The 14458-nt window shown below is 55.1% G+C and overlaps 7 protein-coding genes across 7 annotated transcripts; 3 read left to right on the top strand and 4 right to left on the bottom strand.

Annotated features, from left to right (window-relative positions):
• Nucleotides 1-1682: 1682 nt before the first annotated feature.
• P168DRAFT_290711 (putative dihydroxyacetone kinase (DakA)) lies at nt 1683-3982 on the top strand. The gene is made up of 4 exons (XM_024837279.1): nt 1683-1835; nt 1991-2498; nt 2559-3193; nt 3262-3982. The coding sequence occupies exons 1-4, from the start codon at nt 1829-1831 to the stop codon at nt 3888-3890; spliced, it is 1779 nt and encodes a 592-aa protein (XP_024692144.1). The 5' UTR covers nt 1683-1828; the 3' UTR covers nt 3891-3982.
• A 467-nt stretch (nt 3983-4449) lies between these two features.
• Nucleotides 4450-4881, bottom strand: P168DRAFT_164497 (uncharacterized protein). Its single transcript, XM_024832863.1, has one exon. It carries the CDS (start codon nt 4753-4755, stop codon nt 4528-4530), a length of 228 nt encoding a protein of 75 aa, XP_024692143.1. The 5' UTR covers nt 4756-4881; the 3' UTR covers nt 4450-4527.
• P168DRAFT_290710 (mRNA splicing protein SMD2) lies at nt 4479-5683 on the bottom strand. Its single transcript, XM_024837278.1, has 4 exons — nt 5595-5683; nt 5474-5506; nt 5027-5275; nt 4479-4968 (listed from the first exon to the last, which is right to left on the bottom strand). Exons 1-4 carry the CDS (start codon nt 5615-5617, stop codon nt 4926-4928), a joined length of 348 nt encoding a protein of 115 aa, XP_024692142.1. The 5' UTR covers nt 5618-5683; the 3' UTR covers nt 4479-4925.
• A 249-nt stretch (nt 5684-5932) lies between these two features.
• On the top strand, nt 5933-10143 carry P168DRAFT_290709 (putative GATA transcription factor (Ams2)). Its single transcript, XM_024837277.1, has 4 exons — nt 5933-6399; nt 6469-6622; nt 6685-8696; nt 8761-10143. The coding sequence occupies exons 1-4, from the start codon at nt 6360-6362 to the stop codon at nt 10041-10043; spliced, it is 3489 nt and encodes a 1162-aa protein (XP_024692141.1). The 5' UTR covers nt 5933-6359; the 3' UTR covers nt 10044-10143.
• A 74-nt stretch (nt 10144-10217) lies between these two features.
• Nucleotides 10218-11117, bottom strand: P168DRAFT_327606 (putative ssDNA binding protein Ssb3). Its single transcript, XM_024841256.1, has 3 exons — nt 10779-11117; nt 10630-10684; nt 10218-10504 (listed from the first exon to the last, which is right to left on the bottom strand). The coding sequence occupies exons 1-3, from the start codon at nt 11025-11027 to the stop codon at nt 10425-10427; spliced, it is 384 nt and encodes a 127-aa protein (XP_024692140.1). The 5' UTR covers nt 11028-11117; the 3' UTR covers nt 10218-10424.
• Nucleotides 11118-11291: 174 nt separating this feature from the next.
• Nucleotides 11292-13041, top strand: P168DRAFT_290707 (microfibrillar-associated 1 family protein). The gene has a single exon (XM_024837276.1). It carries the CDS (start codon nt 11386-11388, stop codon nt 12892-12894), a length of 1509 nt encoding a protein of 502 aa, XP_024692139.1. The 5' UTR covers nt 11292-11385; the 3' UTR covers nt 12895-13041.
• Nucleotides 12962-14178, bottom strand: P168DRAFT_290706 (trafficking protein particle complex subunit 5). Its single transcript, XM_024837275.1, has 3 exons — nt 13670-14178; nt 13426-13588; nt 12962-13360 (listed from the first exon to the last, which is right to left on the bottom strand). The coding sequence occupies exons 1-3, from the start codon at nt 13960-13962 to the stop codon at nt 13097-13099; spliced, it is 720 nt and encodes a 239-aa protein (XP_024692138.1). The 5' UTR covers nt 13963-14178; the 3' UTR covers nt 12962-13096.
• Between the last annotated feature and the right edge of the window lie 280 nt (nt 14179-14458).

The following is a 14458-nucleotide window of genomic DNA, read 5'->3' as shown; positions in this document are numbered from 1 at the left end:
CAATCCTGATGCTGGGGCTGGGACCCACCGATGCGTGCCTGCGGTTGACTCCTGGATTCGTGTCGATCCATCCTGGATGGCAACTAGACTTGCATCCTTCCTGGGATTTTTTTTTTTTAATCCTGCATGTAGGTAGGTACTCGTCCCTCGGTATTGGTGGCTACTAGCTAGTAGCTACTCTAGTAGCTAGACGTGTCCTGCTCCGTGTTTGTCCGGATGATCTTGGGGTTGAGTCTTCATGTGTGTGAGCCTAACTGTAGTTGTAGTCTGGATGTAGTCGGTACTCTGTAGGTATGGAATACTGCCTGATCGGTTAGAGCTCAATTTGTTAACCCTCGTTTCTTGGATACCTGACAGGTATATCATATGCAGGTATGCCGACCCAGCCAGACAGACCGATATCTGGATCGCTGGCGACCTGGATTCGTCACTCCGCATTATCCTAATAATAAAAAAGAAATCATAATCGAATAAGATAATGGTCGATAGTAAGATCGGACGTATGGTTATACGGCCGAGTAGCTGGGTTCAGCAGGAATGGATGAATTCGGAAGGTTACCAGGACTCTGACATACTATACTTATACTTTCTTTGTACTTTGTCCTCCACACCCAGACGGGACTCAGAATAAGCATTCAATCGCTTTGAACCAGGATACGGCGGAATTCCCCATTCTGGCAACCCGTTATGATGATATTGACTCGACGACTATACTAGACCATCCTGATCTAACCCCTTCAGTTTGGTACTTTCGGTCGGATTATTCATTTATTTTAAGAATCCAAAAGAACTTAGTCCGGTGGGTCCTTTTTGATCATTTGATCATTGATCATTCCCAGGGAACCCTTTCCCTGTGGATCCCTCTCCATACAGGAATCATGGATGATGTGTGATGTATGATGTCGCATGTATGATTTGACTGCTTTCCTTTCTCCATTCTTGCCTATCTGGGAATCCTGATGGGTCATCACGATGTCCTTGTTCATGTGAACTGAAAAAAAAAAGATGAAAATCATTTAATTCATTTAAAGAAATTATAATCAATTGAAATGTTGGTTCCGGGCAACTTGACACGCACGTCTATTGTCTGCTCCACGTCGTCGCCGTATTTATCTTCCTGATTCCCTCATCCTCATCCTGAGCTTCCGGTCAATTGATCTCTCTATCTATATCTATATCTATATCTATATCTACCTTTCTCTCCCCCTCTCTCTCTCCCTCTCTCAATCTCTCCCTCTCTCAATCCAATTCCCCATTCCCTACACCTACAGGTCTTCTATACGTCCCAGTGACGACAATCCTGTTATCCTCCCACCTATAAGGTATGCGCATCCTACTACCTACCTACCTAGCAATGTTCCCCAGCAAATGACATCCCTCATCCTATCGCACCGCGTGAGAGCCCGGATTGACTCTAACCAGATCCCAAGAAACACCAACGTCTCCACCTATCCCCCCTCACCCTCCCCGCTTCTGCCGGTCAGCAAACCGATCGTGTTCACGGCACTATACCATTGGAGACATCCCGGACTTCCTGGTCTAATTCTTGCGCGCCAACCCCTGCGACGCAAACCAATTTCGCCCAGAATCCGTCTCGTTTAGAGTCATCACCGTACCACTGTCCTCCGCCTATAAAGACGCGCTCGACCGCTGTCCTCTGGAAGGGAAAGAGAAAAAAAAAGCCAAAGATTCCCTGACATCCCATACTCCTCTCCGGATTCTCTACATCTGGTTATCCTCCCGGTTTTCCCCACCGTTCTAAACCGGATCGCTTTCGACGTCACCCGCCCATCCCCGGTCCTACGATCATTTCCTTTTCAATCTCACAATGCAGAGTAAGTGACACTAGATCTCCCCTTTCCTTCTTTTTGTTCTTCCCCCCTCGAGCGGGTAGTCTCTCCCGAGAGTCGTGCCCGCGGGATATTCTTACCCCGCAAAACCCAAACCCCAGACGGTTTGCATTAACGCACACGCTAACGTCGCACTCCAGCCAAACACTTTTTTACCGACCCGGACCATCTGGTTCGCACTGCCCTGCACTCTCTCACCCTAACAAATCCCTCTCTGGCTTTTGACCCCGACAACAAGATCATCTTCCGTCGCCCCGATTCCGTCAAGAAGTCCAAGGTTGCCATTGTCTCTGGCGGTGGCTCCGGTCACGAGCCGGCGTTTGCGGGCTATGTCGGTCACGGGTTGCTTGATGCGTCCGTCGCGGGCACCATCTTCGCCTCGCCGTCTGCTGAGCAGATTCGCAAGGGCGCCATGGACTGCGTGAACAACGAGAAGGGCGTGCTGATCATTCCCATGAACTACACGGGCGACGTGCTCAACTTCGGCATGGCCACGGAGAAGTCCCGCGCTGCGGGCATCAAGACCGAATTTTTCGCTATCAACGACGACGCTGGTGTCGGCAAGAAGAAGGGCGGAAAGGTTGGCCGTCGTGGCATTGGTGGCGGCATCCTGGTCTTGAAGATCGTTGGCGCCCTGGCAGAGGCTGGGTAAGTTCACTCCTTCTTTTTGTTGAAAAAACTGTCGAGCGGAAACTAATCGCTATATAGTGCATCCCTGGAGGAAGTCTACGCCACTGCCCAGTTGGCCAACGACAACCTCGCTTCCGTGGGTGCGTCCCTCGAGCATGTTCACATCCCGGGTCGCCCCGTGACCGCCGCGGAGGATTCGATCCCTCACGGCCAAGTCGAGGTCGGCATGGGCATCCACAATGAGCCGGGATCCCACCGCGTCAAGGCCTCGCTCCCCGAGCTGGTCAAGACCATGCTGTTCCAGATTCTTGACCACAATGACCCCGACCGTGCCTTCATCACGCACCAGCCCGAGGATGAGTTCGTCCTCCTGATCAACAACCTGGGCGGCTTGAGCGCCCTCGAGCTGTCGGGTATCACCGACGAGGTCTACCGCCAGCTCGGCCAGGACCACAGCATCAAGCCCTCTCGCGTCATCCAGGGCACCTTCCTGACCAGCTTGAACGGCATGGGCTTCAGCGTGTCCCTCCTCAAGTCCGCCGACACCGGTCTCGGAGCCGGCAAGTCGTTCATCGAGCTCCTGGACGCTCCGGCCGAAGCCGTCGGCTGGACCGCTCCCATCAGGTCGTCCACCTGGGCGCAACACTCCAGCGACGCTCCCGTGCAGCTCAAGCGGACGAAGCCGGCCCACGAGGTGCCCAGCAACCTTAAGCGTACGTTTCCCCATGACCCTCGTTGATTCGCCAAGAGAGATAAAGAACACCGCTAACATGCCGATCAGTGGACCCCGCCGTGCTCCGGAAAGTTCTGGGCTCCGGCCTCCGTCGCGTCATTGCGGCCGAGCCCCTCGTCACCCGCTACGACACCATCGTCGGCGACGGCGACTGCGGCGTCGGCCTCAAGCGCGGCGCGGAAGCCATCCAGGCCCTCCTCGACAACCCCTCCTCGGGCCTCACCGACGACGTTGTCAACGCGGTCAACCGCATCGTCACAGTCGTCGAAAACACCATGGACGGCACCTCGGGCGCCGTCTACGCCATCTTCCTCAACGCGCTGGCCCACGGTCTCCGCAACCAAGACCCGGGCTCTCCCACCCCGGCCACGACCGAAGTGTGGGCCAACGCCCTCGACCACTCCTGCAAGGCCCTCGCAAACTACACCCCCGCCCAGCCCGGCGACCGCACCATGATCGACGCCCTCTACCCCTTCTGCAACAAACTCCAGACCGTCAAGGACGTCCACATGGCCGCGCAAGCCGCCCAGAAGGGCTCCGACGATACCAAGGCCATGAAGGCCAGCTTGGGCCGTAGTGTCTACGTTGGCGGTGAGGAGGAGTGGGTGGGCAAGATTCCCGACCCCGGTGCGCATGGTCTCGCTGAGTTCTTGACTGGTCTTGCGGAGGCTCTTTAATGGGTTTGAAATCCTTTGGCGGGGTTTTTTTTGGGAGGTGCTCATCTTGGTACATACTACATCTCTTAATATAATTTTATGATGTTGATGACTAGTGGTTGGTTTAATGATATTTTATCATTTATGATTTTATTATTTGTATCGTGTTGACTTCGTAGTACTAGTACGTGATACCAAGGTAGATGATATAGATGGTAGGTAGGTAGATAGGTCTGTCCAAACTTTTATTTATTTTTTTTTTGAAAAAAGTACTCTGTAGATATGTACCTAGTAAACAGAATAGAATAGATAGAAGAGGCTGACTACTTCACCTCTTGACCTAGGTATTGTATTCGGTACTAGGTACTACCTATCTTACCTTCTAGGCCTCTAATCATATCTATTTATCTATTAGGTAGGTAGTGTCTTCCAAGTTGCACACGCCCTCCAAGCATACATAGGTAGGTAGGTAGGGAGGTACTTTACTGTACTTTGATATGCCTAGGTAGGTACTCTATCACTCCTCCAGCAGATATCTACCGAAACTAATTGTGATATCTCGGGTATATTGTAATATGAAGTTATTTTCTTTTTTTATTATTTTCTATTCCCGATTATAAGGAGGAATCTTCATTCAATCCCATGTATTCCTCCCGACCTAGGAAGGTAGATACGTAGATAGATACGTATATTTCTTTCTCTCTCTTTTCAATTCACACCAAGAAAACGCCAGGATAGACCCATCGTGATAAAGATAAAGATAATAATAGAAAGGAAAATCTTCCAGCTCCCAAGACAACAATAAAGACAGATAAGATAAAGAGGTGGATGGACGATGTCGGAATCGTACAAAGGGCAAATGGTAGGGTATCGGTGTCCAGTCCATTCGAGGTCATTCCATTATCATGTTCTCCTTTTCATCGAAAGAATTAATAAGAAGACGCGACGTGGGACATGTACGGATGTACCCTAGACAGACCACGAATGTCACGTGGACGGACGGACGGACAGGATCGGACAACTCAGGTAGAAACGAATCAAGCTCAAAAGACTCGATCAGCTGAGCAGGACGAGGATGACGGAGTCGCCGCGCAGGAACCTAACAGATTATAAGCATGGGTTGAGCGTGATATAACGGTTAGGAGGTAGAAACAAACATCTTGCTGATGAAGCGATCCTTGTTCACGCCCTTGCCCTTACCCCCCTTGGGCTTCTCGGTCCAGATCTCCTTGACGTTCTCGAGCACCATGTTGCAGTGGCGGTCGAAGGCCTTGACGCGCGCGAGCAGTTTGCGGCCATTTCGGCAGGAGATGAGGACTTGGGTGTGTGTGCGGGTGGCGGTTTGGAGGAGGGAGAGCGGGCCGGCGGTGAGTTCGTGGTCTTCGACTAGGGAGACTTCGTATTCACTGGGGTATTGTTAGACGGTGGAGATGAAATATGGAGTGATATGTGGGTAGAGAGCTGGTCGGATGGGACTAGGATGGTGGCGGGGGTAGGCGGGATTGAGATGGATGGCAAGTCATCTGACAGTCGTTGACACCACGCTGATGATAACACAGCCGATGCACTTGACGAAGAAGAATCGACAAGGAGAATCAACGTACGTGAGCTCGCTCTTGGGCTTGTTGAGCAGGTCCCTGGTCAAGTGGTTAGCACGGTTCGGACCAGTTGGAGCTTGGATGACACATGACTCATCCCGAATGGCGCAAAAGAGGGGTAACATACTGAATCTTGGGGTCGGTCGACATGATGGGCGTATAAAACGGGTATAAAAAGGGGAGTAGAGCTGCTGGATATCTGGTTGTTCGTGCGTGATGCCGGTGCAGCTTTTTCCAGATCTGATCGCGGCAACTCCCCAGCTGCGGCCTTGGCGCCTGAGTCACGTGACCGCGTGTTTGTCGTGTTTGTGTGGCCGTCCATTTCGAGTCGCGATTGGCTGCGTCACGTCGCGTCCCAACACGCCCGCGATCTCTCCAGCTTCTTCACGCAAGGCGTTTCTCTTCTCTTTCTCTTCCCTCCCAACCTCGCTTCCTCTCTCCACCCCCCCCCCCCCTTCCTTGTCAATTCATTTGATTGACTTCTCTTTCACCTTCTTCCTTCTATCCCTCGCGTCTCATTCACCTCTCCTTCGCTCCTTCCTCACCGCAAAGCGTTCTACTGTCCCGCGTCTGTCCAGCATTCCTCAGTACCACGACCCCCGCGACTCCGCTACGTACATACCGCTGCATTCTCCCGGTCGACGCTGCTGCCGATTCTGCTTCTCGAACCTGATTGAGATTTTGCCGAGCCGATTGCATTCCGACCTTGCTTCGATTTCGACGCACGTCGTTTGGAACCCGAACGAAACGCTGGGTCACGTTTTCCAACCCTCGACAGGTGCCTTGATTTATCCTCGCGCTGTCCAACCCTACCGACCTTCCTCTCTCCTCCTACAACCCGGGATCCTCGCTCTGAACGTTGCTTTATGGTCATCACTCTAAGTCTGGTGGCATGGAATCTCAGGACGGAATTTCCGTCCGGCCCATGAGGCGTGAGTTTTTGTGGCCCACTTTGGTTCGATTGGCGTCCAGTTGCTGACCCCTGATTCGATCCACTCTAGTGAAGGTGCTCTATACGTTCGATGACGCGAGCAAAACGAACTGCCTAGCCCGATGGCCTCACCTGCTCGAGATCCAGACCGCTGCACTGGACGAGAAAACACTCATCGGGGTTATTGAGTTGAAAACATGCATTCAAGCCATCGTGTCCGCTAGGTAGGTTTCTCTCCTCCCCGGTGGTTTGTGGATAGACGCTCATACCTCGTGTTTGTGGATAGCCCTGAACTGGTGGCCAAACTGGGCCAGGATTACACCGTCTACGCCTACGATTACTCCGAATATGAAACGCCCTTGGTCGGGCAGGGGATGCTCTCGTGGGTCCTCGCCTCATCCTCGCCAACCCCCGAGGCTCCCGCCCATCAGTCCCAGACCATGGTGACCGGTCGGGTGTGCAAAAATGTCCTAGGCCTCTTCTCGAAGGGCGCCCAGGAGACGCTGGAGGTCAAGCTGCGGCTGGTGCCTGTACCGACGGTGATGCAACGCGAGTATCTAGACAGCATCCAGAAGTACCGGGATCTGAGCAACAACATTCCCCATGAATTCGACGCACAAGCGTGGACAAACTTTCTACGCCAAAATCCTGCCTTGATGAGTCCCTCGATGACGGAGCCAGATCGGACCGCGTCTCCCCTGGACCATACCGGAATCGAGCGGTTCCATCGACTGCTCAGCGAGGGGTCCACCCCGCGAGATTTTCCCGCCCTCTCAGCCCACGGCTCCTATCGTTCGGCATCACCGGCCAGCGTCTGCACCCCGGCGCCGTATATGTCTCAGTCGGGCGAACAGGCACAACCAGGCCAGGCACCGCGACCGCAGTCACACGACCGGGCACAAGACGCCATCCGCCCTTCGTCCAGTGCGTCGATGCACGATTCGGATCTCCCCACCCAGGGCCGCTATGCCAGCCGCAGGGGGTCGATGCAGTCGGGCTATGGCAGCGGCGAAGAGTCGACGGACGCACAGCCTCGCAAGAGGGCCAAGCTGTATCGGGCAACGGGGCCTGGTAAATCGGACCTGAACATTGAGCGGCAGCCCAGCTCCTTGCGGGTGGCTGCCAGTACTGCCGCCTCGGTGCGGATCCATCGCCCGACACCGGTCAATCCATCGCTTGCTGCAGTCGCTGCGAGCCAGGGTCCGCACGAAGAACCTGTCCGCCCCCCCACTCCCATTTCGCACGCACAAGACCTCCCTCGCCGCGAGCGTCCGCCCCCCAGCCTCCTGCGCGAGGCCTCGTCGGCCCAGAACAACGCCCAGTACATGTCACCTTATTCGGCCAGTGACGATCAACTTCATGGGGACTTACACGGACACTCCCCGGAAGAGTCTCGCTACCAGGGTCTCTTCGAACCGTCGTTCAGCATGCCGTCCTCGCCCCCGGTCCTGGACTGTGGGCTTCCGAATCGGTCCAGCCCGGTCCTCCCACCTATGAACACGGATTCGGGCTTCATGAGTGGAGGCGTGGAAGAGATCTTGGACGAGGACATCGGTACCCCGTTGGAAGACTGCACGCGATCCGTCTCTCATCGCATGGCCGGGGATAAAATCGCCGCCCGACCTACCGCTCATGCCAACTCGCCCGTCGGTGGCCCTGCAAACCGGGAGCCGCAGGGAGAGTCTTGTCACCGTAGCGATGCGCTCCCGGAGCAGCCTGCAGCCAAGGGCATCGCTCCCGCCCCGGTCCGCGGCCCCGCGAGCAATGCCGGCTCGAGACCGTCGTCCCGAGCAAGCTTTCGACCGACCCCCAAGCCCCTGGCGCCCGCCCCGATGTCGCAGAGCGAGTTGGAGCAAATCATCAGCTCTATTCCCGCCAGTGATCCGGTGATGCCGACGCAGGCTCACTCGTCCCAGGCCTGGGGTCCCATGAGTGATTTCTCTGCGGCCGAGACTCCTGCCCCGCAGCCTGTGCCGGACGATGCCAAAAGCCGCAGCGGGGCCGGTGCGCGCAGGCTGAAGCAGGTCCGGGATCGCCTGGACAAGTGCATCCAGAACGGTCAGGTCCCGCCCTACTGCGAGAATTGCGGGGCGATCGAGACCCCGACGTGGCGCCGTGCTTGGTCCAAGGAATTTGAGGGGGATGAGGATTATGCCAATGAGCTCACCAAGGATCGTACGATGTTGTTCTGGCGCGCCGTGAAGCGAGACGACGAGGACAAGATCATCAAATTCAAGGTGTACAAGAAGACCCTGGCCGACGAGGACAATGACTGGGTCCAGATCCTTCTCTGCAACCGTAAGTGCTAGTCCGCGTTGTGATCATCTTCGATGGTCTTGTTGCTAACATAAGAGGGGTGAAGCTTGCGGTCTCTGGTTCCAAAAATTCAAGTCGATGCGTCCCGAACACAAATGGAACAAAGGCGTCGCGAACAAGAAGAAGCGGCCCTCGAGAAGCCGCAAAGGCGGTCCGCTCTCCATCAACGGCACAGCGACGCGGAGCCGCAGCCGAGCCGAATCGAAGGTTGACGGATCCTCTCCCGGAGCCTCTGATGCTTCCTCGCCCGCGGCAGACGACGGCACGACCCCAGCAGATCACCAGACCGGTCGCGAAAACGACGACGACGTGCAGGATCCTCCCTCCAAGAAGCGACGTGCAAACAGCGCCGAACCCTCACGATCCTCGGAGAAGAGCCGTTGGGAGAGCGAGGACCCCATGGAAGCTCTCCGACGAGCGATCCAGTCTAGCCCGGCTCGGAATATGGAAAACCGCAAGTCTGCAGCTGCGGGTGAGAGCACAACTCCCAAGCCTGTAAGGAGAGCACTGTTTCCTAATTCGCACGCGGACGGGGTTCCTTTCCGAGCCTTAGGCGAAGCGATCCTGAACAGTCCTCGGCGGAGCCCTCGCATTGCCACGCGCGGGTCAGATAAAGGCGAGGACAAGGAAAATGCGTCCGGTGATCTGGACAACCTGTTCGAGGGGAGTCCTTCGTTCGACTGTGACCTGCCGGCGAGTCCGACGCCGAAGCGGAGGCAGCCCCGCACGAGCGTCCCGGGCGAGAAGCGTCTGTCTGTGCCGTGCTCGCCGTCGTCGCGACGCCGGATGGCCAATATGGAGAGCCCCACGAAGCTCACCGCGCAGCGACTCCAGCGGATCCAGAGCAGCCCGGGCACGCCGCGTCAGCGGACGCCCAAGCCGTTGCGTCAGCAGACGTCCGAACTGCCGTTGCCGACGGACGCATTCCCCTCGGACACCTTTGGCATGGACAACGTGATGGTGGACATCTTCTCGGAGGACGCGGCGTCCGCGGTGCACAGCGACTCGCTGTTCGCATTCGAGCCGTCGCGGTGCGCGTCCAGCAGCAACTGGCCGGAGTGGCTGCCGTCGGACTACGTGTCGCCGAACGGATCGGAGGACGGCCAGGGAGCGGGCGACGAGTCGCGAGATCTCATCAACGCGATCCTGGCGGACCCGGAGGTCCAGAAACAAAACCTGAACAATCCCAGCTTCGATCTATTCAATTTCACGGATTCCAGCATCCTGGACTCGGGATTCTTTGGATCGGATGCGCTTAACAACGATCTGATGGCGGACAAGCCGGAGGGATCGAAGGAGGGGGACCAGGAGAACACTAATGCTTTATGATTGCTTTTCTGTGATATTTTTCTGTTGATTTTAGCGATGGCGTTGGGGTCGCCTACGGGTGAAATGGCTCTATTCCTCTACGTTTCTGAGAGAATGTTGGAGTAGTCAATTATTATCAAATGTGATTAACATTATACAACGGGCTTTCCTAAAGTAGCTACGATGTAGTACGATAGTATTCAAGTACGCATTACTAAAGAGCATACCTAAGCCATCATACAGATCATGATCGTAAATGCACTCCCTGTCATGACAACACGCCATATCTCCATATCTCAACAAGACGGGGTATATTTATTTTAATTGTCACTAGCCACTCAATTCAACAACCGCTTGGTTTCACCCAAACTCTCGGTATTGACCACGGAATGTAGGGTAGGTTCAATAAGCATCGCCCGTGTCGTAGAAAATCTCCGGATACCGATGTGTGACGTCGACGAGTTTTTCGTAGATTTTGTAGTCTGTTTTGTTAGTATTATATTAGTATTTTTAAGGAAAGTTTCTTTGGTGAAGGACAATTCTGTAATGAGGTAGGTACGTATGGGTTGTAGTGTAGTAGGAGAAGAGAAGGGAAGAAAAAGCATACCAACATCAGCAGGATTCCCCCAGTCGAAGTTCGCGAGCATTCTTAGCCCGATGCCCTATACATCATCACCCGTTAGTATCTTTCCAATATACACCTCCTATGTATACACAATATAAACATAGAGGGAATAAATGAGGGAAAGAACATACAGCCCCACCCTCCAAATCAACCACCTTCCCAACAACCTCCACCACCCTCCCCATCTGCAGATGCGCGTCCGGCTTCAGCAGCATCGTCACATCGCCGTGGTTCCCGCACGTGATGGTCGCCGTGTCGCCGCGCAGGCTCGTCACTGTGCCTAGCAGGCGCACGGTGTTCGTTGAGCGGGGCCCGTTGGCGGTGTTGGGGTGGAAGGCGTGGAGGTGCGAGGGGAGGATGCGGGGGGTTTGGAGGGACATTTTTCTTTCTTTCTGATTCTTTGGTTTCTTCGGGGTTTGTTTGGAGGTTTCGTTTTTCGTGGCGTTTGGTGGGATGAGTGGTTGGTTGAGTATATCGGTGTGGTAGGTAGGTTGGAGGTAGTGCCTATCTAAGGTATCGCGCGTGCGAACGCGTAGTCATGTGACGTACTCAGAGCTATAGTTAATGAAAACCTTACCTTACCTAAGCTGGGCTAAGATCATATTATTCCATCATCTATCATCACTACCTACCTACCAGTACTACTACAACTCCACCTCTACCCAACAAAGGGTGCAAGTGAAACCGAAAATCCACCAATGACACAATAATCAAGCGACTCACTTTCGAATAATCAACATGCCGCCCCCCCTCCCCTCCCACCACCGCGGCATGACCGCAAACCCGCTCAAACCCTCCCGCTACCGACCCGGCAAACCCGTCGCCGAGGAGCCTTCCTCGGATGAGGACGAAGAAGACGAGCAGGATGAGGAAGAGAAAAGGAAAGAACAGGAGCGACTTCGTCGGTTGAAGCTACAGCAGCAGCAGAGGCAGCGCGCGGCGGCGCCCAAGGCGAGTTCGTTCCCTGCTGGTGCTGCTGGTGCGGGGAAAATCACAAAGGGTGTGAAGGATGTGAGGATTGAGGCGCAGGATGAGGATGAGGATGAGGAGGGGTTTGTTACGGAGGAGGATGAGGAGGAGGGGGATGAAGAGGTAGTAGGGAAGGATAGTCGCGTTGCGGGCGATGCGGCTGTTGCTTCTCGGGCTGCGCCTGTGGGTTTGGACGATAAGGTTGGAAAGGAAGAAGGAGAGCAAGAAAGCGAAGAAGAAAGCGAAGAAGAGAGCTCCGAAGAAGAAAGCAGCTCTGAAGAAGAAGCCCCGCGCCGAGTCCTCCTCCGACCGACCTTCATCCGCAAAGACAAGCGCACCAACACCACCACCAACAACGCCGAAACCCGAACGCAAGAAAAAGCGACAGCCGACTCGCACGCCGAATCCGAAGCGCGCCGCGCCCAGCGACAAGAAAAAGCCGACACGCTCGTCCGCGAGCAGCTCGAAAAGGAAGCGATCGCGCGCAGCGCGGCGAACCGCGCATGGGACGACGACGAAGTCGAAGCTGCGGAGGAGAGCGCCCTAGACGATAAGGACGGGGTGGACCCCGAAGCGGAGTACGCGGCATGGAAGCTGCGGGAGCTGAAGCGGATCAAGCGGTCTCGGGAGGCGATCGAGCAGTCTGAGAAGGAGCGCGAGGAGGTCGAGCGCCGGCGCAATCTGACGGCTGAGGAGCGCGATCGCGAAGACCGCGAGTTCCTGGCGCAGCAGCAGGAGGATAAGGAGGCGACGAGGGGCGAGGGAGGCTTCATGCAGCGGTATTTCCATAAGGGGGCGTTCCACCGCGAGGGGCTGGAGCAGAAGGGCCTGGATAAGCGGGCTTTGGTGGGCGCGCGCTTTGTGGACGATGTCTCGCGCGAGACGCTCCCGGAGTATATGCAGATTCGGGATATGACGAAGTTGGGGAAGAAGGGCCGCACACGCTATAAGGATCTGCGGTCGGAGGATACGGGGCAGTTTGGGAATGGGTTCGAAGGGCGGCGGCGGCGTGACGGCGCTCCGGTGGGCGTGACGGATGAGAGGTTCATGCCTGACAGTGACCGGAGGGGTGACGGGGGGCCCATGAAGCCGACGGGGGCCAACGCGGGCCCCGTCCAGAGACGGAGGTCTCGATCTCGGTCACCTCGCAGGGACAGACATGGAGGCGGAGACCGCCCGACGGATCACTATCGACCGGAGGCTGGCGATCGCAGGAAACGGAGTCCGTCGCCGTATGATCGGGAGAAACGGAGACGGACCAGCGTGTCGCCGCGATGAATATATACTATGTAATAACAGGGCGGAGCATACATATCAAATTGATGTTCGGCGTTGGGTATCTATCTAAAGGGTTGCATACAAGCCGATGGACCAGCTGTTCTGTATTTATTGATAGGGCGGCACGGGCTAAAGAAAGGATATTACTCCAGCCATGAATAAGTACCACACATACAGACCTAGGCGAAAGAAAGAAAATAAACTATTTAACGCCCGCCCGCTCCAACACCTTCTCCCTCTCCATAACACTGTCCCCAAAGCGAAGCAAGAAGATGGTCCGACCGGGCCACAACTCCGTCGGTTGATTATGGGCCGTAACCTTAGTCTCGAAACCACAGCCGTCGCAGACGCCCTCGATGATACCGGCGACGTAGGCGGCGCAGTTGAGCATGCTCATCTCGCGGGGTACGCTGATGTAGGTGTTGACCATCGGGTCATTGTCGGTGATCATGTACTCGTTGGGAGTCTCGGGGGAGACGGAGTGTTCGAGGGCGTCGGCCGCGCGGCCGAACAGGAGACGCCAGAGGGGACCGTGGATGAGGTGCAGGAGGGGCAGGATGCGGAGGGGTCGGTTGGGGGAGAGGCGGAGGTGGAGGAGGAGCTGGAGAGGGCGGAGGAGGTCGAGCTGGAGATGGTGCGGTAGAAGAGGAGGTCGAGGAGACGGAGTCCGAGGGGGTATCCTTGTTCGTTTAATCTGTTTTATTAGCTTGTTGTCAAGTACATGTGGGTAGGTGTAGGCAGTAGGCAGATAGGTAGGTGTAGGGAGGTAACCTACCGCTTCTCCAAATCCTGGATTCCCGTCACACGACGCTGGGCATAAGTCACCATTTCTCCAAAGAGGAAGGCGAAGGAGGCACGGCTGAGCTCGCTATTGCGGCTGCGGTTCAGGTGTCGGTCATAGATGGTTTTGCGGTTGGAGGGGACGCGCAGGCCGGGACTGGGACTGGACAGGGGCGCGGATTGGATCTGCTGGGAGGGGTGGTGTTGATGGTGTTTCTCCGCTGGGGAGGGGGTGTTGGAGGCCGTTCTGCTGAGAGACAGCATGGTATTATGCCGTGGTTGCGACATGTTGGCTGTTGTGTGTGGTGGTGTGCAGGAGGTGGGTTGGATGTCTTGGGGGCCGCGATGCAGAGGGACGATGGTGGGATGGCTGTTGTTATGTATCTTGCATGGCGGTCGGGGTGTAGAGAGATTTCTGTACAGGTGTGCGGCAGAGGTTAATTATATCTAAGTAATTAAGAGAGGGTAGGATTGAGTAGGACTGAGTAGGCGTGTAGAATTGACTTGTATGTGGTTGAGGATAGATAAAGATGAAGCTGAGATGAAGATGATATGGAGACAGATATCTGCCCGCCACACCGCCTCAGTTTACTCTACAACTCAAACGGTTTATACCATCAACAATCGAATTATAGACTCAAGACACTACTCCTGTTTACTATACTGCTACAAATACCAGAAGATATCAAATCCATATGTATATTCATATTTATATTCACATTCACACTCATCTATCAAACCGAAGAAGCAACCTAACTTAAGAATCATTAGCACCGATCAAACA

Source organism: Aspergillus campestris (genome assembly GCF_002847485.1).
Source record: "Aspergillus campestris IBT 28561 chromosome Unknown P168scaffold_7, whole genome shotgun sequence".
NCBI lineage: Eukaryota > Fungi > Ascomycota > Eurotiomycetes > Eurotiales > Aspergillaceae > Aspergillus > Aspergillus campestris.
Note: the sequence above shows the minus strand (reverse complement) of the source record. Positions and strands in the feature narration are given on the sequence as shown.